The sequence below is a fragment of the Pleurodeles waltl genome, chromosome 1_1 (genome assembly GCF_031143425.1).
Source record: "Pleurodeles waltl isolate 20211129_DDA chromosome 1_1, aPleWal1.hap1.20221129, whole genome shotgun sequence".
NCBI lineage: Eukaryota > Metazoa > Chordata > Amphibia > Caudata > Salamandridae > Pleurodeles > Pleurodeles waltl.
In genome coordinates this window covers 899,576,141-899,602,475 of record NC_090436.1, presented here as the reverse complement: position 1 = coordinate 899,602,475, position 26,335 = coordinate 899,576,141, and the positions used below count along the sequence as shown (strand labels likewise).

Genomic DNA, 26,335 nt, shown 5'->3' with positions numbered 1-26,335 from the left:
TGCGACTTCCATGCCGCATAGGGCATTGCAGGTCCAATAAAGGCACAACCCCTGCAGGTTGTCGTCAGTTCTTTTCTTTCCGCACCAGCCAGCGCTGATCTGAAGAAAAAGCTAACCTTCGGTCATTTTTTGACTGGTCTTTTTTCAAATTTTGTCAAAACGTTTTTGAGTTTTTCTACTCCTGATGTGTCAAGGGATATCTTCTCGTAAGACCGGGTTTAAGCCCCAGGGATCTTGTCATGGGGCAATGCCCGTGACTGATATGCACCTCACGTGCCTTTGGTGTGTGGTGCGCGACCATGACCCGAAGTTGTGTTCTAAGTGCCGGGCCATGAATCTGAAAGCTTATGGCAGCCCTCTGCTCGACTCTACCTAAGTCCCGATCTCGGTCTCAGCAAACCTTCTTCATCATTCCACTCCAAGTTCTCTGGATGATCTGGTAAGTCTAGGCATATGTCGAAGTCGAAGAAGGCAAATTGTTTTTTGACTCTACCTCGTCTGTCGGCTCATGAGATGAGGGAGCAAACGTGTCATCGATCTAGGCCAATCTCTGCGGATCCTCTGTCTGGGCAGAGTTTTGGGAGCCGGAGTGACCCCTGCTTAACTCATGGAGTTTGTGAGGCCAAGAGCCTCATTTTTGGGTAGTCAGAGTCCTCTGGCGTGCCTTTGGGCCCCGCGGAGTCAGAAGGGGGTCCCTTTGGGTTCCGTGCCAGTGGCTTCAGCTCCGAGGGGCACCCATGGATCCCTTGCTGGATCCGGACCGACACAGGTTGTACCACCTCGACCTTCCCCCGGCTCTGCCCATGCCCTTTTGTACCGTCGCCTCAATCCTCATTGCTGACTCAGACACGGAGACGGATTGCCCTCTATGTCGGATCCTGAGCCTTATTCCTTTGGACTGGGTTACGGTGAGGAACGGGAGGGGTCACAGGAACCTTTAGAATACGAGCTTCATAACCTCATGGATTGGTGTATGGACCTGGGTGATGCCAGTGGACTGGAAACCTCACCAGATACTAGCATGCTCTCTCCCCCCACAGTGGCTATGGAGGAGCAAGCTTCATTTTTTATTGTGGTGTGGAGAGCAACTTGGGTCCTGGACCTTGAGCTGCCTTCGGTAGCAGTCAGGACTAACTTCTTGACAGAGGTGCTTTAGCCTGGGGCTTCGTCCTCTGAAACCCTGCTTCTCTTTAATGAAGCCCTTATGGATGTCCTACTAGGTACATGGTCCAAACCTAGCACAGGGGTTCCTGTGAACAGAACAATTGCCTGCTGCCATTGCCCGGCACCGGGTGACCCAGGTTTCCTGATGCAGCACCCCACCCTTGAGAGCTTGGTTATCCAAAACTCCACCTCCCAGTTTGCATTCACTTCCGCACCCCGGGATAGGGAATCCAAGAGGCTAAACTTGCTTGGGAAGAAGTTGTTTTCTTTGGCCAGCCTGGCATTGCGTTCCGTGAACACTGCATGCCTTTTGGGTTGTTATTCCTACATGCTGTGGTATGCGGTTGTGCACGTGCTGCCACAGGACCCGGAGGAGGCCGGGCTGTACTTTACCAAGCAACTACTGATGGGAGAGATGCAGCAAAGTTCACAATCAGATGTGGAATGGACACCACCGACTCACTGAGCAGAGCAGTTTCTTAGACAATGGCCTTGCTGCGCCACGTCTGATTGAGGACGTCCGGCTGATCAGGGGATACCCAAGCTAATCTTATGGACATGGCCCTTAATGGCACCTGTCTGTTCAGAGAGAAAGCAGACTGTTATCGAGCTCTTCAAGGATTCTCTTGGTACCACCAGGTCCTTGGGCCTCACAACAGTTCCTCATCCACCTCAGTCTGCTTTTTGCCTCTTTTGTGGTTACTGAAGAAACGTCTGTTTCCCATCAGCCACTGTGCCTTCCTTGCTGCCCAGCCTCTGCGTGGCTGGCAACATTGGCTCTACTGTCCTCGTGGATCAGGGAGACAGCGTCTAAACCTTCCTAGTCTGAGGATTCCACACCAAGCTGCTGATCAGGAGAAGGGGAGACATCAGTGGCTCCCACAGGACCTACAGGGAGGAGGGACTCCTTTAACTGAAGTCAGAGACCCCAAACCTTGTGCCACTAGGAGAGTGGTAGTGCCTTAGCAGTTTAGAGTGTTTCCCCTCACTTTGGCCCATGATATTTCCCTAGCCAGGCATCTTGGCCAGTCTACAACATAGGTTGGTGAACCACTTATACTGGCCAGGTATGTCCCAGAAGGTGAAGGAGTTTTGGAACTCCTGTGCCACCTATGAAGCATAGGCAAGACAGGTGGTCACCAGAAGCCCCTCTTAATTTCACTTCCAGTGGTTGGGGTTCCCTTTGAAATGGTAGGGATTGACATTGTCAGCCCACTTAACCCTCCAGTTGCATCAGGAAACAGATTCGTAGTGGATGATGCAACCAGGTATCCTGTAACAATTCCCCTGAGGAGTACTACTGCCTCTGCAGTAGTTTGGGCCCTCATTGGTATCTTTACCAGAGTGGGCTTTCCAAAGGAGGTGGTGTCCAACAGAGGTACAAACTTAATGTCTGGCTACCTGAAACACATGCGGGCTGAATGTGGTGTGACCTATAAGTTCACTACCCCCATATTACTCAGAAACCAATAGCCTTGTTGAGAGATTCAACAAGGCATTGAAAGGGATGATTGGTGGGCTCCTTGAAAAACTCAGATTTTTTTTTTCACTTACAGGGAAGTGCCACAGACGGGAGTAAGTTTTCCCCCATTGAACTTCTGTTTGGTCACCCTATGAGAGGGCCACTTTGCCTTGGGAAGGAAGGATGGGAGAGACCGCGCAGAGAACCTAAATAAGATATTGTAGACTTTGTACTTGGCCTTTGCCCCAGAAGGCTGAGTATATGGAAAAAGCATCTAAAAATAGGCCAGCCAGAGTTCCAGAAGCTGTGGTATGACAAAAAGGCTACAGTGGTGGAGTTCCAACCAGTGCAGAAGGTGTGGGATTTGGAGCCCGTGGCTCTTAGGGCCCTCCAAGACAGGTAGAGTGGACCCTACCCTATCCTAGAGAGAAGCTGGGAAGTCACCTTCTTTGTGAACTTTGGCTCTTGCAGGAAACTCAAAAGGGTTTTCCATGACAATCGGCTTAAGCCCTATCACGACAGAGCTGAGATCGTGCCCTATCACGACAGAGCTGAGATGACCATGCTCATGGTCACTGATGAGAGACCGGAAGCTGAGACTGAACCTCGCCCTGATTTCCTCTTCAGCAACCCAAAAGATGGCTCAGTTGAGGGAGTGGTCTTTTCCGACACTCTCACTGACCGACATCAGTCCTGATAAGACTACCTGGTGTACACATGATGTGGTCACTGGGGACGGCTTACATGTCAAAAATACAATTTACAGACAGTCTGATCATGTCAAAGAGAGCATCAAAGCTGAAGACTGTAAGATGCTGGAATTGAAAGTCATTGAGCACTCTTAGAACCCCTGACCTTGCCCAGTTGTCTTAGTCCCGAAACCTCATTCCCATACTGGAAATAAATAAATAAAGCTTTGTGTGGACTATAGGGGCCTCAATGCTGTGACCAAAACAGATGCACATCCAATTCCTTGGACTGATGAACTAATTGACAGGTTTAAGGCAGCCAACTATCTCAGTACTTTTGATAGCACATAAGGGTACTGGCAGATAAGTATGACCCCTGGAGCAAGGGAGAAATCAGCATTCTTCACTCCTGATGGGCATTATCAGATTACTGTTACCCTTTGGATTGAAGAATGCCCCTGCCACCTTCCAAAGGTTGGTGAATAAAGTCCTTGCTGGGTTAGAAGACTGTAGTGCAGCACATGTTGTTGATATTGCGGTCTTTAACTCTACCTGGCACGATCACCTATCCACCATGGCAACGTCATAGAGGATTTGAAAAGTGCAGGCCTCACTATCAAGGCAAGCAAGTGTTTTGCCACGTTGTATCCTTGTATAACCGGTTCCCCAAGATCAACCACTATAACAAACAGTACTGGACTGGGCAGCTCCCACAACCCAGACAGACCCAAGTCAGGACATCCCTTGGCTTGACCGGGTACTACAGGAGCTATGTGAAAGGATATAGCACCATTGTGATACATCTCACTGAACTGACCTCCAAAAAGATGCCCAAGAAAGTAAACTTGACAGTGAGCTGTCAAAAGGCCTTTGACTCTCTGAAAGAAGCAAAATGCTCAGCACCTGTTCTAAAAGCTCCAGATTACACCAAGCAGTTCATAGTACAGACAGAAGCCTCTGAACATGGGATAGGAGCATTCTTGTCCCAAATCAGTGAAGATGGCCATGACCAACCTGTTGCTTTCATTAGCAGGAGGTTACTCCCTAGAGAGTAGCTTTGGAATGCCATTGAGAGGGAAGCCTTTACTGTGGTTTTGTCCCTGAAGAAGCCGAGGCCATACTTGTTTAGTTTTAACTCCCTTGTTGAAACTAACCACAGGCCTCCCAGATGGATAATGCAGAAGAAAGGTGAAAACCTCAAACTGTGAAAGTGGTCCATTTCCATATGCGGAATAGGCTTTTCAGTGGAACATAGACATGGGACTGACGATGCCAATGCAGATGGCCTTTCCAGGTCCACTTAGAAGATGGAGACTCTCATGGGAAAGGTTAGTTCCATCCTCTCATTTGGTGCTGATGATGCCATGTAGGAAAGCACCATTTTTCGCTTGGTTAGCACCCACTTTTTGCCTGGTATCTAATGTAATTTTGACTAAAAGTGCACTGGGTCCCTGCTAACCAGATCCCCAAGATCAGATCTCTATCCCCAAAACTACAGTCGTTTCTGTAAATTCCTAGTAAATGATACCCCTGGTACCTAGAGCCTGGGGTTTTAAAGAAAGTCCCCAAGGACTGCAGCACGAATTGTGCCATCCTAAGGGACCTCTCACCAAGCACATGACAGGCTGCCATTGTAGTTGTGCGTTGTGGTACAGACCATAGTGAAAACACGACGCAGCACATAGTTTGTGTGCTCTGTCCCCTAGCATGGCATGCAATACAAGACACCCCTTTAGCAGGCCATAAAGCCCTAAGACAGGGCACCTTATATTACATGTGAGAGCATATCTGCACAAGCAGACTTGCCCCTGCTATGTCTTTGTCATTTCTCAGACATAGTAAGTGACCAGGAAACCATTTTAAATGCATGTGCTGGACACTTGTATCTACGAGTTCCCCAGCTACATGATGGCTTCACAGAAGATAAGGATGTTTGGTGTCAAACATCTCGTATTGGTGAGCCCACACTGATGCCAGTGTTAGATTTACGAGTACATCTACTTAAAGGGCACCTTTACTAGTGTGTTAACAGCCTGGTCCTGACCAGTTCAGGAACCTTAGCCACGTTTCTGACCCCCTAAGGTGAAGGCCAGATTCAAAGGTGCTCCCACTTCATGCCAGTCCCACCCCTAAGGTGGATGAGCTGAAGTGGATATTAGTTTTTAACTTCCTCCATCTTGGTTTGGAAGAAACTAGGCCACTAGAGTTAGGATTATATTTACAAAAGAAACAGACTGTGGCTGTGTATAAGTGGTGCGCACTTCCGAAATATACGCTAAAGGTTGGATCCAAAGTATTTAATCATCAAGTCCCAAATGTTCAGGAGAGTGCACAGGCGGTTATACACCCAGCCACAGGGTGTGTTAACTGTGAGCCCAGAACAGTCCACAGATGATTAGATAATACAAGAGAAACCACGGCACATTGCAAGTTCAAAATGGTATCTTTTAATCCTCCGCGATAAGTCTGATAAACGTTCAATCAAATATGTCCCCAGCAAGTAGATGGCTGAGAAAGATGTCGTCAAGCGACAACAGTTCTTGTGTTGACATACATCAACAGCCGACACGTGTTTCGTCAATACTGACTTTCTCAAGGCTGTAAACATAATATTACATATATCAGCCAAATGTTTCCAGCTGTCTAACGAATGATGTTGCGTCTAATAATAAAGTAGTGACGTGTGTACAAACACAAAAGCCTAATAAATAATAAGTGAGGTGAGAAACAATGTAAGCACACCAATATGTGTGTGTGAACTAAAAACTACTAGCACATATATAATTGCATCCCTGTGTATGTAAGGAGTGCATAGTGCTGTTTGCATGGAGCGGCCAGTAATAATGTGTCCCAAGTAGAGAGGTGCAAAACAGGTCACAGATTGTTGGTGCTCTCAAAGCCCAAAAGCACAGGTCAAGAAGTGGTGAAAAAACCAGATGTCCTATATGAAAGTTAAAAGATGAAATAGATGTGTAAAGCATACCTCTAATGTGTAGAATAATTGAATGGTAGGTTGAAGTTAAGCAAAAAAGCGTAAAAATGGACGTTGGTGCCTATCCTTATTTGTTATGCACTGACAGAGCTCCAAATGACTCTAAGAAGTTGGCCGAGAAAACTTCCAAGGACCATGATACGTCTGAAAACAAGGAAATGAGTGAGGTAACGACGAATGGCTCAGAGCACTCTATGTACGATAAAAAAGTAACTATTGATGATAATGTAGTACAATCCAGAGTCATAAGGGTGAAAGAAAGGCCGGATTAGCTCAACTATAATGTTCCTAGAGAGGGAAAACCAAGCAGGGTGTAGTTGTCCTAGTGAGTACGCAAGTAAAATAACATGTATTACGAGGGACCAAACAAACTGAAAAGCCACGCATTAACTCCGCTATAGTGTCGAGACGGATTTGGGAAAGCGCGGAAAGCTGCCAATAATCGTAAGTAGGCAGCCGCATATTGAAAAACTGTACAGTAATAAAAGCGCACGCGAGACGCATCCCAAAGAAATTTACGGAGAACCGCACTAATAGAGAGGCCGCACCAAGTCTCTTTCAGTAACTGAGACTAGTATAGAAAAGCGCGAAGGCCCGCCAAAGGTAAAGAGTAAGTATCAACATGTTGTATCCCAAAAAGCAGCTGATGGGACGTGGGGGCTTAGCGATAGACTGGTCCTATCGATGCAGCATCTGTGTAGCGGCGTGTGCCATACTGAATAGCTGCTATTATAATTGGCTCTAGGAAACGGAAATGAAAAGCAACATTGTTCTATCTCAACAAACAGGGAGGATCACAGTCTTTTGTACTATCAAAACTAGCTGTTGTCTGAGGGGTTGGCAGCAGCTGCAGTAGAAACCCCGGAAAGGCAGTTTGGCAGTACCCGGGTTCTGTGCTAGAGACCCGGGGGGATCATGGAATTGTCACCCCAATACCAGAATGGTATTGGGGTGACAATTCCACGATCTTAGACATGTTACATGGCCATGTTCGGAGTTACCATTGTGACGCTACACATAGGTAGTGACCTATGTGTAGTGCACGCGTGTAATGGTGTCCCCGCACTCACAAGGTTCGGGGAATTAGCCATGAACGATGTGGGGCCACCTTGGCTAGTGCCAGGGTGCCCACACACTAAGTAACTTGGCACCTAACCTTCACCAAGTGAGGGTTCGGCATATAAGTGACTTATAAACTTTAATAAGTTGCCTGAACAACCTTGAAAGTAGCCTCTACTGTAGACATGATAAAAAAGGTTTAAGGATAGTGAGAGAAAACGTTTTAGAACTTTAGAAAGCACAGAGAAAAAACTTTAAGAAGTTTTCAAAACACTTCAGAAACTTTGTTAAAAGTTTTAGAGTAGCAAAGTAAACTGTTTAGATTAAGTGTACATATACTGAACTAAAAGAGGAGGGGCGCCACAATGCATCCTGCCCGGATGCATCCTTCTATTTAGCCTATTGTTATTTGAATCATGGCCACTTTTACTCAGGTCCAGGTGTCAGAATAAAACATTTGAAAGGCTTTTAATAGTCTAGATGGTATTATCAGTCATTTGAATTTGAACCATAAGTGCTTTGGGGGACTTTATTCAAGACTGTTTTTTAATCAATTAAGCAGTGTGTAGCAAAGTATATGGTAATTGATCTTTTTTATAAGCAATGAAAGAGCTAATATGTTTGTGGTTGTTTCATTTACAGAATGGAAGCCAGTTTGATCGAATGGTATCAAATTACTTGAGTAGCTCTCATTTCATGGTCTTGGAAAACAGGCTTGCAAAATACTTTGCTTCGAAGTAAAGCAATGCAATCAATCTGTAGTTTGTTGGATATGACCCTGTACTTTTCTAATGAAAGGATAATGTATAGTTCCCCTCTAGCACTCTGGGATCTCTTATACTTGTAATCAGTGGCTTTATAATGGAGTCAGTACTTGACCAAAGTTCTAAGTTCGTTTTAAGAAGGCCTACAGGAGGGCCCTTTGGGCCAGGTGCTCCATTTAATCTTCTCTCTTTTATGGTTTATAACATTCGTGTTTTTTTGTGTGTACTGGATCTGTACTGACATGATGGGGATCTATGAGTGGATCCTGCCCAGTTCCCCACAGTCTATGAAGTTTGCATATTTGCTCGAGGATAGCTATGTTATAATTTATTTATTTATAAATGACCAATAATATTGTATTGCTTTAATCTTTATAGATGCTCAGTAGAGTTTCCAGCATTTGTCTTTTTGTTTAATTTTTTCCTTTTGTAGTTTGCTAATCCGTTATTTGTTGAATGTTCTCAATTCGCCGTTCAGCTACCTCTTTTACAGTTTGACTTGGTGAACCAGCTGTTACAAGTGTGTAGGTAACCAAGCATTACTCCTTGTTGTGTGCAAGTGGCTGAAACTTATGATGATTTGCGTTGTAAAATTCTCCCATTGAGCTAGATGGTTAATATAATAATTATACAGGTGGTTGGAATTGGACATTTGGAATTGTCTAATGCAGTAGGAAAGAATCTGCTCGGGTAATTGGCCATTCCACTTGAGCTTTTTGAAGTTTTCGGTGTGTGTGTGTTCCCGCCAGTAAGCTTTTCCTGTGGCAAGACGTGCTTTTGAATTTTTTATAAGAAAAGTGTGGGGAAGATATTCCCTTTCATTTTGTTTTTTTATTCTAAACTCGCTGATGGCCTTAAATAATAATAAACTTGCTAGAGAGTAGTCCAGTCTTGCGTTTATTAACACAAAGATATGAGTGGGACCTATTGGTTGTTCTGCCAAGAACCTAGTATTAACCACTCTAATTCCTGTCACTGGCTTAGTGAGAGGAATGCCTCTCCTAGCCCGTCTCTTTTATGTTTGGGTTGCACCTGTTGTGGCATGTCCCAGTGCAAATACTGCATCTGGGTATTCATTTTATTTTAAATTAATAGTTATAAACTTTTTCTTTTTTCTGACAGGTGGGCTTATGTAAATAGTGATAATGAGCAATGGGGATTTATTGTGAGGTGGAGACTAGTTATTAATTAAAGTGCTCAGATGATTTCTAGTTATAACTGTGGAATAATATATAGCAGCAGTCCACCTGTTGTGTGGCTTTCCTTTTCTGTTTTACTTGCACGAGTGTGATTTTTGATGTACCCATTGAAAGGGAAGTCGTGTTCATATCCGCTTTCCTGTAGCGCGATTATATTGAACTGCTTCCAAAAAGTTACGGGATGGAATTTAGTTATGATTTCACATGTGACAGTTCATTGTGAGCCGTTGATAGTTTAACACTGTTTTCCCTTTTTGAAATGTTTAAAATATCAAAATTTCTTACATATTTTTATTAAGGATAGATGAGTAAATTGTACACTCCTCTTTTTCTCGCTTCATGTACTGTTCAGTTTATCTCCTATTAAACGTGTTTCTGAATTCGTCCCTGATGCATCTTAATGTTTGACTTCTTTATGAGAAGGCGAGTTGTTGTAAACACACTTAATGTGGCTCTGGATTTGTGAATCTCGACTAAAGGTTTTCTGATCAATTGCTTCCTCCTCTTTTTCTTTTTGATTGCTTGTAGGATATGCAGGATCTCGAGCTTTTGGTGTGAGGTGATCAGGTTGATGTATCGTGCTGCATGCATGGCTGCAGCACTGTCCCTGTCTCTGTCCACCCCCACCTCCCACCCCCAAGCTCTGGGCTGACTTTATTTACAGCCTTTGCATCCATTGATTCAGTTGGTTGTAATGTTTCTCTGTTTTCATTTTAGGCATATTTTAAAGATCTTTCTTCTGCTTACTTTTAAATGTAGCAACAGACACCCAGTATTTTTAGTGTGGGGTATGATTTCTATGTTACAGGTTTGGTATGTAGAAAGCAGCGGTGATTTAGTTGCCAAAATGTTGGAATGTCTGCCTCTTGGCTCTCTACAGTGTGTTTGTGTGTTTTTCACCAAAGACATAGGTCTGAACGTACCTTATTGTCCATTTCTTACAATGCCTTTGCTGTCATGGGCAAGAGATGTACTTCTGTGTTCATTCTGGATGACTAAAAGGGCTTTTCTTGACACCATCCAGTTGCTGCTGCTTCTTCCCTAGCTCTCTCATTACTTTACCTTAGATTATTTTGCCTCATTTGCAATCCATCTTGTTCCAGCTGATGAAGTTAGTTTTACCAATGCACAACAGAGCAGCAGTGCTGCAACAACTTTGGTGAGGGGGCAGAAATGACGTACTTACCGGTAACTAGTAAAAAGTTTATATGATGAATAGATGAATATATGCTTTATATCTTTATGCTTTCTATTGCAGAATATTTTAAAGTATGGTGTTGCCACAAATAATATGATTCCAGATGACTATGATTTTGGTAAGTTGTATTATACTGCTTTTCTAATTTCATAATTACACCATGGTTGTATATATATCCCTGATTTTGTGCTGACGGTGCCTAGGGCTTTAAACATAGAATCATTCATACTTAAATTTTTCTGAATTCAGTCACGGCAAAAAAACGTTGTGTCAAAATCTGTGGCACTTTGCCTTCTTGTGCTCTGTGTTGAGGGCAGTTAGAAACTGTCCTGTTGTGAACGTTTAAGGATGGTTTCTGTATCGGACACTTGTGGGTCGTTCGTGGTCACCAAGCATCATACCAGGCATTTCATGCTACGAATCACAGGTAAAATGGTAGCTTTGGTATTACAGGCATTTTGATAGTGTGGATGATCACTGGTTTTGTGCCTCAAGTCTTGGGGGAGTTCCTATCCAGAGACTGTTTTTTAGGTATTGTGTATAGGTTTGTTCCGTAAGCCAACAGAAACACAAGAGCAGTATCAACTGTATATATGAAGTACAATTTCATTGCTATCAGTTGCACTCGCAATCAGTTTTACAAGTGTCTGATCTTTGTAGCTTTAGCACATATGTTTAATTTACCACCTTGGTAGTGCACTTTTAATCCAGGAGTTTAGGAAGGCATCTTGAAGACCTGCTCGCTGATAACCTAAAAGTTAAAGTTAACCAAAAAGTTAAAGTTAAACTCTTTTAGGGAAGACATTGGAGATTTTTCTAGGCTAAAACTTGCAGAGCTAATTATTGGCTAATTATTTTTATGACAGCATGGGTGAAGCAAACACTAGTAAATGTGTTCATTTGTGCAGCCTATGCTTTCCATTTGGTCAGTTCAGGAAAACATTGTATACCAGCCAAAGAAATGGCTGCTTTTGTGGTCATCGTTAGGAGAGATTACTTCATACATGTTTCTGTCCTCTGTTTGCTCTTGAACCCTGAAGACTGCTGCCATATGTGCTGAATAATGCAGGTATGTGTAGCTGTTATGGAGTAGCTCGTTATTATCTAAAAGTTGAAAGTGTTTTGCTGGTTAGAAATTGTGATAAATGTACGGATGAGTTGTCCAAAAGTGTACTAATTAATTTAATTTTGTTGGGTGTATTATGATAGGTCAGGGGACCGTGATTGACATTTTAGATTCTGTATGTAGCCCAAGTACTGACCTATTTTATATTTTTATTTTATTTTGTTATATGATTTTTAGTCAACCGCACAATAAGGTTTATTATTTTACAACTTTCTACAGATTTCAGTTGTGGCGATGAAAAATAAGATTCTTGATAGAATTTAGACTGCAGGTTGGAACTAAGAATATATTTCACTTTGACTTGTTAGACGGTTCTCTTTGGAATAGTAACTCATTCTTTCACCCAGGCTTTTCATGATAGAGCTTATGTCTTTAAATACAAGGCTGTCTGTGTATTCATGTAGTACGTTAGATCTTTCAGTTTCGCCATGCCACTTGCTATAATGAGCTAGGCTGTTTCCCTTGTGAGTGGGAGAGGAATGGATAATGGATATATGGGTAGATTGCCAAATATACATTTGTAATGATCCTTGCATAATCCTTTCTCAGTCCTTCCTTGTTGGGCTAATTTACACGTTTGTATCACTGTATATTTCTGAAAAGAGGTTGAGTCTTTTGGTAACGTTTAAAACCGGAGGCCGCCGGTTTATTCTCCTGCCAATACACTTTAATTTAGGTTTGTGATTTTGAAGACAGTCTTTTCTTAGTAACCTTTGCTCCAGCCTCCTGAACCCATATTCCAAACTGTACATATTTATCACTGAAGCAAAGTTGTAACAATTGAAATCACTTTGGTTAGAACTGATTTATATTTCAAACCCGAATAAATGTTTTTGGACTGCTCTTTCGATGGCGTAATTTCGTGACACATTAAACATTGCCTAAACCGGGTGCACGAGTAGCTGAGATTTTACACTCCATTTGCCATGATGCACACGGGACTATTTGGCTAATGCATGCATTTATTGTGACTTTCTGGGATTCTCACATGAGCTATTCTGCTTTGATGTTACTTGAAAGGCCCATTCTATACTTGATTAGAAGGGCCTGAAAAAACAAGTTACCCTGAGGTCTGTACATGATTTTGCTATCATCATTCTGTCAGCATTCCTATGTTACCTGTTTTGATGCTCCGAGGTGACACGAGCTACGGTGGAGATTGAAATGGGCCAGAGACCCTACTGTTACCTCCCTAGATTTTTCAGCAAAGTTTCTGAAATAACTTTATACAAGAATGTTATGTCTGAGTTTCACGATTCTTAGAAATTGATAACGGAACGAAGAGTGTGTGCTTAATAGTGCTGGACTTTAACTGCTGATGAGTAAGCTGCTTTTTCCTCTAATGCTTCAGGTTCAATCACTTTGAAGACAATATTTCGCTACTTCTATTTCCCATAGCATACTGCTGCTAAGGGTGCCTGCCCGAATCATGTCATCACATACAGTAGAATGCTATAGTCACTGTTTTTTAATGTTTGGCTCCCTTGCCTCTATGGCAGTGTCCTGCTAGCCATATATTCCTGTGGAAGATCACTTGTGAGGTGTGTATTTGTATTATCAAACTACAGAACATGAATCTGTATTCAAGGCTGTAAAGGATATAGAGTCATTTGTGCTTGTGAACATGAAAATGTGCTCACATATGTATATTTTTTTAATCAGTAAAATCAGCCAGTCAGCTTTTAGTTGCATTGGGGTACAGGAAAGGCAAAAAAGAAATAGGAGACAAGAAGTAACCAGTGTTATGGTGCCACTGTTCCAAAAACGTTTCCTGTTTTGAGAAGAAATGTATTGTTGTTATGAAACCTAATCAGGATTGTATACACTAGATATGAAATTTGACTGGTAAGAGGGAGTTTCTTTGCCTGCTTTGCTGCTCCAGTTAACAAAGACGCATATTTGGTTTTAAAGGAAAGCGATGCTTCACTTTTAAAATTGTGTTTTTTTTTTGTTCGTAGTATTCCGCCCAATTTCAGCTAAAGCTAAACTGCGCATGAATCCTCGAGCTGAATTTGACTTTTCTTCGCCAAAAATGGATTTCGATGTAAATCTACAGGATATAGCCATTGAATTAAACAAACCCCAGGTACGAGATTCAATTTATTAAACGTTATCTTTTGGCAGCCTTGAGCTTAACTGTAAGGGAGCTGCTCTATCGAAACCTTAATCATCTACGTCTAGGTTTCTTTTTGCATCACAAAGCTGAGGAGCATTTTTACGTTTCTATTTATAAGACTTTCTCTGGTAGAAAACGTCCTAGTGAAAACATGGGAACCGGAGCTTTGTATGGGCTAAAAATTGAAATTACTTTCACTTAATGTTTAAACACCACTCAGCGAAATAATGCATTGCATAAGGCATTTGGAACAGCACAAATAAACTGCATTACTACGTTATTTGGTTTCAGTACCTCAGTGTAATGGAACTTTTGGAATCCATTGACATGATGACACGAAACCTGCCCTACAGGAAGTTCCGACCTGACGTTCCCTTACACAACAATGCCTGCATATGGTAAGATGCACCTTTGACATACAGCATACTTTACATTTGTAACTCACGTTTTACGTGACTGATTGGACACTGCTGGCCTGTTGCATAACTTTGACATGAGTACACTGTTGCCTCCCTTAAGGTAACGTTTGTTATATTTCCATCACAATACTCTCTGAGTTGGATTTAGCGTGATCACACTGTTCTGAAACTGCTCTCTGGCTAGGTTAAATGTTTGTTATCCATACTGTATATGTTTTAGATATATTAAATAGAATGTGTTGTTAAAGTCCACCTGGTTATCCATATTAAAACGAATTCATTATGACAAGGATATGCTTTTTATGCCACATGCTTGCCGGCAGCTATAAAATGAACTAATGCACTCTACTTTTGTTAGAGTGAAGATACTTTTTTTTATCTTTAGCTAACTCCGTTAAATTTACTTGTAGCCTGTGGTAACAAGTGACACTGCTTATTTTATTCGATTGCTGCTGCTGTTCAAGGATTGGAACAACCCATTGTGCTTATCTGTATTGCGGAATTATTCTTGAAATCATCTGAAGCTCCCGTATCATCTGTTAATTTACTTTACTCACTATCAGTGTTAGAGGATCCTTCCGTAACTCCAGCACACCTTGGCAGTAGTGTTCATCTTTCTATTACTAATTATTTTCTCTTTTGTGACCAATCCCTTTTGATCGCTCAATTTATAATTTAACTTTCTTATTGACCATGACTTACTCCATACCTGTACATTTTCAGTTTTTCTTCCCGTAGCATATAAAACTTAGGGTATTGAAATGCTAGCTTCTTTCGGTCATCCTATGTCTTTTTAGGTCGAGCTTAGGCAGTGCTCAAGCGCGGTCTCTCAACATGGTGTAATCCACATTTGGGGCTTGCAACACGCCCATTTTATGCCAATCACTTTAATTTGTTCCTTGGCCTGCCTTTCCAAGTTCCCTTGATTTCTTAGGTAAATGCTTAACGTTTATCCCGCCTAGAAGCTGCTTTGTTACCTCCTTGCAGACCGACCTTGTTACAAGGATGATTGCATGATCAGCCATATACCTTAGTGTGGCACACTACTTTTTCCTTTTGCCTCACCACTTCGTGCTGCATGGCCGTATGTTGTTTCTTCCTCTTCCTTCCTTTGGGCATGCTGCTGTTTCTTTGTAATGTCTGCGCACAAAGGCTGGAGGGGGATTCTTTTTCATTTATTTAATAGTTTCTTTTAAAAGGTTCATACAGCACAAACTCGATCCGAGGAGCGCTGTACATGACTACGTGAAGTTGTATACAATGCGACTTCAATCTGAGGAGCGTTTTACTTGAATACCACTTAAAAAGTTTAGAAGTTGAAAACAAAACAAAAACCTGAGCATTCAACAAAGAAAAAGCACACAGAGATCCCCTACGTGGCTTTCCCGGCACAGGGGGAGAGCCGATACTACAATATTCACGGCACTGGGAGACTAGTCCCATAATGCTTTGCGGAGCTTTTGTTTTCAAAAATGTTTGCCCATAACTCGGCCTGTGGTGGTCCTACGACATTGGGACCACAACCAAACCGTTCAGCAAGACACACACTCTCTGTCTAGGCCAATTCTGGGTCCCCACAGTAGGTTGGAGGGGGGGGGGCAAAAATAGTAACCTCTCCCACCATTCAATGTCTTTTTAAGCTCTCTCATTGCTGGAATTTTTGTTTTACGACTGGAGTAGTTTGTGTTTTAAGGGCCTTGTTTGTAATAGTATTGCAGTAGACCTGCTAGGCCTGAAAATGTGTAAGGCACTACGCCCTCTAGGGCTATATATGTATGGGTACACTGCATTAATTTCTGCCATTTTGTTTTATGTTATGCTCTCTGGGGGCTGACTATATTGTTACATGAACATGTTTCTTACATATCATGTTTTCAATATTGTCAATATTTTCATTTTTTGCTGCAGATAGAGGAAGAAGGTAAATGGAAGTGCTTTAGTTATATGCAGTGCCACTGGATTTACGTGGCAGACAGGACTAAATTATGCGGCAGGGTTGATCAATTTATATGGCAAAAAGTCCAGTTATGCACTTAAAATGCCAATAGCTCTAACTCAAGCAAATGCGGGACCGATTGCATTGCAAATGCTTGTTTAGTGGTTGTGGGCCAGTCTTTTCTTATTTTCTCCATGTTGATTAGCCACCATGTGTTTTGGGGATCTTGGAACTGGTGGCTATCTAAAAAACCTTTGATCTCACCATAATTTTCTTGTTTGTATTTTTAGCAAACACAGTTATTTGGGGGCTTAATCAGATCCCATGTTTTCGATGGTATGTAAGGTTTGATCTTTTTGAGAGCTGTTGTGCCCATAGCAATGTTTTGGAAACCTGTCTTATGTTTTTATTGTGATACTTGGCTTTTTGTTAACCATTGTAGTTTATTGAGGTGCATGGGCAGCATGGTTTAATTTATGCTCCCTATTTATACCATCCACCTAACATTTTGTTTTGGCAGTGGAGGCAAAATATGTTTACTAATTTATTTTAGCTCGAATCAATGGCAATGTGATTGTGGCTTTATTTTTTGCTTTATCTCTGGAATCCACACAGCAAATTATTTGAAAAGTATCATTTTTGGAAAGCAAAAGTTTCCTTATCTACCTCAGCAAGCTTGTATTTGCAAACAGATGCCTGCGTACACACATCGTATAATGAACATTTAGTCGGAATGCATGTGAAACAACTTTATTACTCTGTGTTCTGGTCATGTTTGTTAAAATAAAATAAGTAGGTGTATGCTGTAGGAGGCTGACTCAGTGTATGGTGTGGCTCTAGATAACCCGAGCTCTGAGGGGTAGCTGTGGAGATCAGCTAAGGCTTATCCAGGAGAGTGTAAAGCAGTTGTTCAGTTGTCAGTCAGAGATGCACATGCACAAAAGAACCACAACAGTGTTAAAAAAATAGTCTTTACTTATTGTAACCAGCGGTCCCCAGGTGGCGCAGGAGGGCAATGCCCACCCTTCTTGGAGATGCATTTCTGTTGGACGGTGGTCGAAGAAGTGCAGCTGTGGATTCCAGGCGATGCAGGAAGACCCCTGGAGTCGTCTATGAGCTGATCCACGCAAGTCATCGTATTGCAGAGGGGTCAGTTGTCATTGGGACCACCAGCAAGCCTTGGCAAATGCAGGGAAGCGTTGCAATGAGATTGCAGCATTTATGAGGACCAGCAAGGTCCCAGTGACCCAACCTTAGCGGGTAGGTCAGGGCCAGCCCTCAGCAAGCAGGAGAGACAGCAGGATTCAATGGAGCCCCTAGCAGGACTCTCTGGAAGCCAGCGCAGAGAGGCCTCGGCAGCACAGCAAAGAGGGATACCCATGTGGCAGGTGTTAGGCCGTTCTTGGAGCTGGAGGGTGCTGGAGGCCGGGGCTTAGGAGGTCTTTGGACTGGAGAGCCAACAAGCCTTGGCAACAAAGAACAGACCCGATGCACAGGTGTTTCAGCCAAGCAGCAGCAGTAGGGGACCACACACTTCTCGGCTGCAGAGAAGACAGGTCACACCTCCGGAGAGCCATAGAACCACCACCTGTGTTGTAGAGCCTAGAAGAGTCCATGGGACTGCAGGATCCACAAACCGGATGTTGAGGTGCCTGTGGATGCAGGGGAGTGACTCATTTGTTCCAAGTGATTTCTTCTTGATTTCCTAAGCGCAGGGAGATTTCTCTGGAGGATGCACAGCCACGGAGGTTTCAGAAGACTTGCAGAACTTCGAAACATCACCCAGCTGGACTTGCCAGTTAGATGCTCCCAGGGACTTCTGATCAACTTATTTCCAAGATGATAGAATCAGGTGGTCACCTGGCAGAGCTCTATGCACCTCCCTAGGGGAGGAGCTGTACAGGGTGTGGTCTTTCCCCTGTCCTTTGTGTGGTTTAGTGCCAGAGCAGAAGTTGGGGGCTCCTGCACTGGAGCAAACCGGTTTATGCAAAGAGGGCACCAGATGTGCTCTTCAAAGCAGTGTGGTGGTGCTCCGAGGCACACCCACCCCAGCCCAGTGACACTGATTTCTAAGAGGGGACAAACCTCTCCTATACGGGAAATCCTTTGCTCTGCCTTCCCCTGCCGGAGTTAGGCTCAGCAGCAGGAGAGCAGAACAGTGTCTGGGGTTAGCAGCAGCACGGGCTGGCATGCAGACATTGCAAGGCTGTCAGGCAGACATGAGCCACCAGAGTACATGGTATTATGTAGCTAGCAGTGGAATTGATGTAGTTGCATGATTCCAACGTGTTTGATACCAAACATGCCTAGATTCGGTGAAACCATTATGTCGTTGGATATCTTGTGTTGTCCAGTGTCCACTACATACCTTAAAATGGCTTTTTCGCACTTAAAACAACTTTGAGTCTGGGGCTTGTAGGGGCACTTCTGCTCATGCATGGGTGCCCTCACACTGCGAACCATGCACCCTGCCCTTGGGCTGATGGGCCTACCTTAGGGATGACTTAAAGGGTCAGAGCGCAGTCACCATGATATAAGGCAAACCTTATATCTGGGGTGTAAGGTGCATGCACCATTTCACACTGGCTGCAATGGCAGACTTGTAGTCACACTTTGCATTGGCTCCCATGGGTGGAACAGTACATGCAGCAGTCCATGGGTGACCCCTGGTGTGCCAATGCCCTGGGCATCTAAGTACCATATACTAGGGACTTACTTGGGTGCACCAGTATGCCCATGGGTTGTAAAAGTTACTCACCACCTAAATTTAGGGGAGAGAACACGGACAGTGGGGTCCTGGTTAGCAGGATCACAGTTTACTGCAGTTTAAACATACTGACACCAGGCAAAAAGTAGGGGTAACTTTTTCAGCAAGGTGCTGCTTTCCTACATATGCTACAACAAGCCTGTGTTTAGTAGAAGGCTCATGCTTTATTTCATATGCTTAAAACAATGCCAATGAAGCATGGCCAAGATGCTGACAGAGCAGCAGCCAAACACATGGAGCTGTCACTGGAGATAAGATCCAAAGGACACCTCAGAGTCTTGGACATGAGAACTAGAGTGAAATGCGGATACAAGGTAAGAGTGACATTTGTGATGCAGGCATACATTTTAAGGTTACTGTCAGAGCTGGAAAGTGAGCCTCAAATGACTGCAAAGGCCTGTGTATGTAAAGTCCTTATTATCTGTGTGGCATGAGGTGTGATGGAAAATTAGTGGTTTGGATGCAGAGGGAGAGCTTGGGAAAAAGAGTGGAGAAGCTGCTAATTATCTCGAGGTTCCCTTCATATTGAGACACAAAGGTTCTGGGCAAACACAGATAAACACCCATTACTCTGGCAGTCTTCAGGCAGCCAAATAAAGAGGACTAGAAAAATCCCCTGTGGGGGGCATTGTTTGTATGAGTCCCTTCTCCCTTGCCCTCCAGGTGAACTTCCAAATATTTCTAACCCCAACAACAGGACATTAGAAGAAAAGGATAGGACAGAATTCTTTACCCATGTGGGATCATCCAACAGACATTGTCAACTTGAAGTCAAATCTCTGTAACACTACTCCATAGAAAAGTATATATGAGCACATCTATATTAAACAAAAGTTTGTAAAAGCTGCAAGAAACAAACCGTTTCTCGTGCAGAATACATTATCACAGCTTGAAAAGCTGCCGTTACATGGGCCTTACAGATTTAAGGAGGTGCAGATTTACATTGCTGTCGTGGGTTTTAGCCTTACAGCAATACAGTTGATTGGAAGCTGAAAAATTCTGTTAAAGCTAAGAGCAAAAGGATACTTGGCATCCGTGAAGATGAAGGAGTTGATGAATTCAAAGGGTTCTTTGCATTGTGGATATCGACATAGAAGGAAGCTGCTGCCCCAGTGATTGTGATGATTCAAAGAAAGAAGAGAACCTGAAAAATACTTAAGACAGCCCTGTAGGACCTCTGTATATACTCTACCAAAGTAAGGTATAGTGTGCACAGAGTTCATTGGATCCCCAGAGACTTTACAGAGGCTAAAGAAGTTAAAACTAATGCTCTCTTTTGTGGTAGTGTGGTCGAACAGGTAGGCTTTTCAGAGGGTAGTGCTAAGCATTTGTTGTACACACACACAGGCAAGAAATGAGGTACACCTCAATGACTAGCTCCAGGCCAACGTTTTATGCATCAAAAATATACTTTGTTACTTTATTTCTAGAACCAAAAAGATCTTTGTTGCAGGTAAGTGCAGTTTCAAGAATGTATCACAGTGGCAAGGGGGTGGCATGGTACAGGGTGCAAACACAGCGTCGGGCGCCAATGCTTTTTAGTGGAGGAATCCCGGGTGTGGGGGGAAGAAGGGGTGAAAGAGACACAAAGATGCTGCAGATTTGGTTCACAGAGTCGGCTAAAGAAGACCAACGGCTGGCAGGTAAGTAGAGAGCCCACTGGACGTTGCTAGACCCGTCGGCCACGGAGCTCTGGGTGCAGGGGTACCTTTAGGCATTGGGAAATCTTCGCCGGTCGCGGTCAGGGGGTCCTCTGGATTGAGGCTGCAGGCATGTTGGTCAGGAGGGGTCAACACAGGGTGGACTTGAGGTCGGAATTGCCTGGGGACATTCTCTGGACTGGTGTGCCACCTGGTCACCGTCCTTGGGCTTCGAATGCAGAGTGGGCAGGATTTGCAGATCCTGGGTGGTTCTGCAGTACTTCTTGGGGGTTTCTTTGTGGACAGGGTCACTCTCCTCTGGAGATCTTGGTCCTTGGGTAGGCAGGCAGTCATCTGCACTAGCTAGAGTGCCCTGGGGCAGTGTATCAAAAGGCAGGAGCCTTTGAGGCTCATCACCAAGTGTTTGCAGTTCCTGCAGTGGGGAGGTGTGAAGCACCTCCAACCAGAGTAGCCTTTGTTCCTGACCCCAGAGAGCACAAAGGCTCTTACTCCATGGGGTCAGAAACTTGTCTGTTAGTGGCAGGCTGGCACAGACCTGTCAGCCTTATACTAGAGGGTTGGGTGTAATACAGGGGGCATCTCTAAGATGTCCTCTGTGTGCATTTTTCAATAAATCCAACACTAGCATCAGAGTGGGTTTATTGTGCTGACAAGTTAGATACCAAACTTTGCTGCTTTCAGTGAAGCCACCATGGAGCTGTAGAGTTCGTAATGACAAATTCCCAGCCCATGTACTCCTTATGGCCACAATGCACTTACATTGTCTACGAATGGACTTAGACACTGTAGGGGCATATTGCTATGCCCTCACCTGTGGTATAGTGCATCCTGCCTTAGAGCTGAAGGACTGCTAGAGGGGTGAATTACATATGCCACAGGCAGTAGTTTGTGGGCAGGGCAACCAGGGAGGGATGCTATGTTGACATTACCTTTTTCTCCCCACCAGCGCACACAAGTTGCAATGACAATGTGCATGTGTTTAGTGAGGGGCCCCTTACAGTGGCATAATATGTGCTGCAGCTCTTAGGGGACCCTCCCTGGCCACAGGGCGCTGGGTACCACTGGTACCTTTCACAAGGGACTTAGCTGTGTGCCAGGGGTGTGCCAATTGTGGATGCAGTTGCACAGTTTAGGGGAAGAACACAAGTGCTGGGGCCTGGTTAGCAGGAACCCAGCACACCCTCAATCAAGTTAGCATCAACATCTGAAAAAAGTGGGGGATTACCATGAGAATAAGGGCACTTTCCTACACACAATACTATACAGCAGTGCATCCGCATCCTGCGGGCTTCCATGCTTCTGGTGTGGAAAGGTTGCAAAAAGAAACTAATATCTCATAGAGACTTCTAGTTGGATATTCCTTACCTTTGAATTTCCCAAAGCGTCAGACTGGATCCGGAGATTTTTCTTGAGCAGTACCCCTCCTCGCTGCTAGTGTCGCGTGGGCTCTCATTATCCTAAATGAGACTACTGGATTTCTAGGCAGCAGGATCGATAACGGTGTGGGGGATTGAGTCCGACCCACGTGTAAGGAACTCTGTCACCCTAAATCCGGTTTTTGCTCCGGCTAACTAGCAGTGCCTCATTTCTCCCACGGGGAAGAAATGATTAGGCAGCCGAGCGCATGACATCTTTGGAACTTCTCAGGGAAGTCGTGGTCACTCAGATCCAAACCAACTCTCTCATTTACAATATGGTCTCATATACAAATGACAAAGACAGTATAAGTTTTATATAATGTTTTAATAAAACGACTGTATTTTAGATAATAAGGCGTGAGCCGCAATAACCAGAACAATACAACACAGTAGGATTGAAATAGTCACCAGGAGAGTAAAACATAAGAACAAAGCTATCATAGTGCCTAACAGTTTCTACTCTCCCTCTGCTTGTTCTATTTAGAGCACAGCATGTTAAGCTTCTAGCTTGCCTTTCCGAATCACCGGGGAGATATAAGCCCTCATACCTGAGCAAAGGCCTGTGATCTGGTTCAGCATCTGCAACGAGGCAGTCAGCGTCTAGCTGTGGGTCTCTGGTCGGAATCTCCCTCTTGCATGTATTGGGACAAGGAAGTGATTTTATAACTAACATGTCATCGTGATCACAAAATGTCCCTACTCAGGAATGCCAAATCTAAACTAAAACGTCTATCGGCAATGTACCAGACTGTATCCTTGACTGAAGAACAGAGTGAATATGTTATGAAGAACTCCAGTGCTGAAGTAGGCAAAACAGTGTGATATGAATAAAAAACAACACCGTAGAACTGGCTATTTGGAAAATAACAGTACGAAGCCTAATAAAAAGCATTTAGAGCAAAGTGCACAGAGGCTTTAAGCTGTCAGCAAATGAATAAAATACATTCAGGGCAAAGTGCACAAAGGCCTGAAGCTAATGCGCAAAGTATACGTAAAACTAACCACACTACACCCTCCCCTTGTCGGTAGCAAGTGGTTCCAATAACATAAAAACATGCCCCAAACATAAACATTATATTTTGAAAAGGTAAGAAGACAACAAAGTCATAAATTTAGGAAACTTGTGACGATAAAGCCAAATTCAATATAGTGTCAATTTTGCCGAAAAAAAATAATCCGATTGTCAGACAGAAGCAATAGAACGTAGGAGCTCCTCCACTTCGATATATGTTAATATCGGAAGATCCACGCCACAAAGTACCATGGAGCAGGTGTGTTCCAAAGCCCCAAAACCATTCAGGGCGGCACCCCGTGTAGGGCCAATGAAAGAGACTATACCATCTTCCTCCAGGAAGGGAATCTCATAAACCGCCTCACGAAGCAAACACAACCGTAGTGCACAAGTCTGGGAATGAGCCCTAATCAGGAACATCAACAGATCAGGATCGACCACTGGAGGGCGCTGCAGTGAGAGACAGAAAACCAGTGCATGTTCAAATGAGCACCAAAGGCACCGAAACACAGGTTGCACACAATCCAAAACCGGTCTGAATGACAGAGACCAGTCACACTCCAAATGGCCCAGGAGTGTAGCTCCAAAATGCTGCATCATGCGTTCATGACACAGCTGCGCTGACGGGAGCAGCAATATAGGATCTCGTCGTGGCGGGACAGCCATTGCGAAACAATAGCAAGACTCCAGCCAACAAAGCCAAAGTAATCGGGAAACCCCCAAAAATGCTTCCGAAAATAGAGTGTATAGCCGAAGGTATCAAACCGAATATGGAAGAGAAGGTGTGAGCGAAACCAACACCAACGGCTTTGAAAAAATGAGCAATACCAGCAGTGCTGGATGCATTAAATATACGTCCCACAAGTTCACCGAAGTGACTTGGAAAGTTAGTATTCAAAAGGGACTGTATCTCCGCCGATGACCTTGCCACCTGAAGTGCGTAGGTCTCGCTAGCAGATGTAAGGGCTACATGCTTTTGAAACAATAAAGCTTTCAGCCGACTCAACTTGTCGAAATCAACCTTGGAAGTAGCAATATGAGGCCAGATGTCCGCTACCTCCCTAATTTGAGTGGGGGGAAACAACACATTCCCGCAGCACGTAACGGCCTTGTTGACAACGTTAACTATTCCGGCACGCATGCCACAGCAGCGTTCGCTGTTAAGAACAACGTAACTGCCTTTGGAAAGCACCTGGAAAGTGTTTTTAATAACCGGGACTGGAACACCCTTTAAATAACAAGCTAAGTTAGCAATCGAAGCGTTACACGCTCCGTGCAAGGACAGCTGTTTACAAACCATGGAATGGCTGACAGAAGCTTCGCATTAGCTACCCCTAAGAAAAACCTCCCTCAAACCATTAACACATCTGTATTGAAAGGGAAGCTCCCACACCTCGTGTATGTAACTGTCTCCCAATAGTTCATATCTACCCACCGGAATGTGCTTCAAACAAGAAGTAAATTGCAGAGTGGAGATAGGCAAATTAATAACCCCATGAATCAACCACTCAGCTGACGGAATCTCAGCCACAGTGAAAGGCAGTTTCTCCAATTTCTCAATATTCAACATAACATATGTCGCTTCCTTTTTAGCCATCAACTGTTGTTGACGAGTCAAATTAAAGGAGATAAAGATCTCTCTGGCACGAATGTGCTGCCATGGAACGCGACCCGCCTTCAAGGTCTGAAGAGTCCAACCCAGCTGCATGATGGACCGTGTCTGACTCTGCCCATGATATAAAGAAGACATGTCCGATTTAATAATGTCAATAGCAGAGGAAACAATGCTGTCAATCGTGTAAACACGGTCAGAAAGGGTATGCATGCCATTATCAACAACAGACAAAGTCTGCAGCAGATTTTCCTGATCAATCTGCCTCAACCGGGCTGCAGCCTCCTGTTGTGAAAGTTTCCAAATCTCATTATAAACTTCATATAAAAACCTTTTCTTCCGTGGTACCTTGGGACCTGACAAAAAATCTTGTAAATCAGTACCATTAGACAGTAACTTGAGATGCGACTTAACTGCATCCAGCGTGGATGACTTCAACCATTGTTGACCAAGCTTCCCCACGCTGTACGTAGTTATAATATCAGCATGTTCTGGTGAAATGTAACGAGGGTCTGCCCTACTAGTCCTGAACCCCCCTGAAGAGGTGACAAAACGTTGATGACACTGATTAGTGTCTACGGGCCATAATAACCACCCGCCCGGATGTAACGATGACGTGTTAAGCGTACCATTCTGGACCCAATGCGTAAATTCACTAAAAGTAGCATTCACATAGTGCTGCCAGTTGTTTAATTTGGAAGGGACAGGTATACTAGGCAAATTCAACTCTCTAATCGTCGCCAAGCCCAAACAGCCAGTCTGTTGTACCGTGTCATTGAGGAAAATCATCTGCACAGGGATAAGACATGCTCTAAATAATGTATCCCTGCCTTGCATCGGCCAATTTTTCGTACCCCAAACACTTTTCAAGTCAACGGTCTTTAACCAGTATTCATACCCCTCGACCGAAAGTTTAGATACAAACAAATTTGAATATAGTAATTTAGTATCGGTCAATAAAATTTGCTTATAAGAATACGGTGCAACTTTAAAATAGTAAGACTTAGCATTCCGCTGATCATGCCCAGAAAAATATGCAAATTTATCATTATATGTTTTCTAACTCCCTTGTGGAGGAGTCGAGCAATATTCCCATTGCACATAATTAAATATGGACTTAGGGCTACTAGCTTTATGAATAAAGTGGTGTCCATAATAGTTGTAGCAAAACATGTCACCATGATTATCTCTAAATTGGTAAGCATCTTCATCGTCATAGACAGTATAATATTGCAAATCCTTTAGCATAGAATCTACTGTCTTCACATTCCAATCATCAGAAACAATGCCTGGTATTACAATATCATTCATTGATAACTTGAGGACATACGGTATTTGAATCAATTCAGTGGGACCATATATATCAAACATTACTTTATCCCACACAATCCCATCCGGAATCGGTATTGCAGAAATGTTCACATTGGACAAGTCTCTTCGAACCATATGAGACGAAAAATGTGGTCTCAACAAGGTCTCCACGTGCTCAATGTCAGATCGATCAGGAAGAAAATGACCATGTATTACTAGTATAAAAGTAATTACAAATCCCAACCATAAAAAAAGTCATTACAGCCATAAAAAGCCAAAAATAGTTCCAATGAAAAACAAAATATGTACGTTTAAGCCAACTCAGCAGCTTACGTTGACCTCGGACAGAAGACATCGAGGACGAAGAGATGGACACTGCTTCATCAGCCTCGTTGAAGCAGCCAGAGGCAGTTCTTGCAAAAGGTGCAAT

At 43.6% G+C, this 26,335-nt stretch overlaps 1 protein-coding gene across 2 annotated transcripts in view; it reads left to right on the top strand.

Moving 5' to 3' along the window:
* The window catches only part of VPS13A (vacuolar protein sorting 13 homolog A), a 1,844,906-nt gene that overhangs the window by 251,354 nt on the left and 1,567,217 nt on the right, over nt 1–26,335 (top strand). For both annotated transcript variants that reach the window (XM_069230089.1, XM_069230094.1), the window contains exons 10-12: nt 10,588–10,645; nt 13,612–13,739; nt 14,061–14,167. In XM_069230089.1, coding sequence (XP_069086190.1) covers nt 10,588–10,645; nt 13,612–13,739; nt 14,061–14,167 — 293 coding nt within the window. The remainder of the gene's footprint in view (nt 1–10,587; nt 10,646–13,611; nt 13,740–14,060; nt 14,168–26,335) is intronic.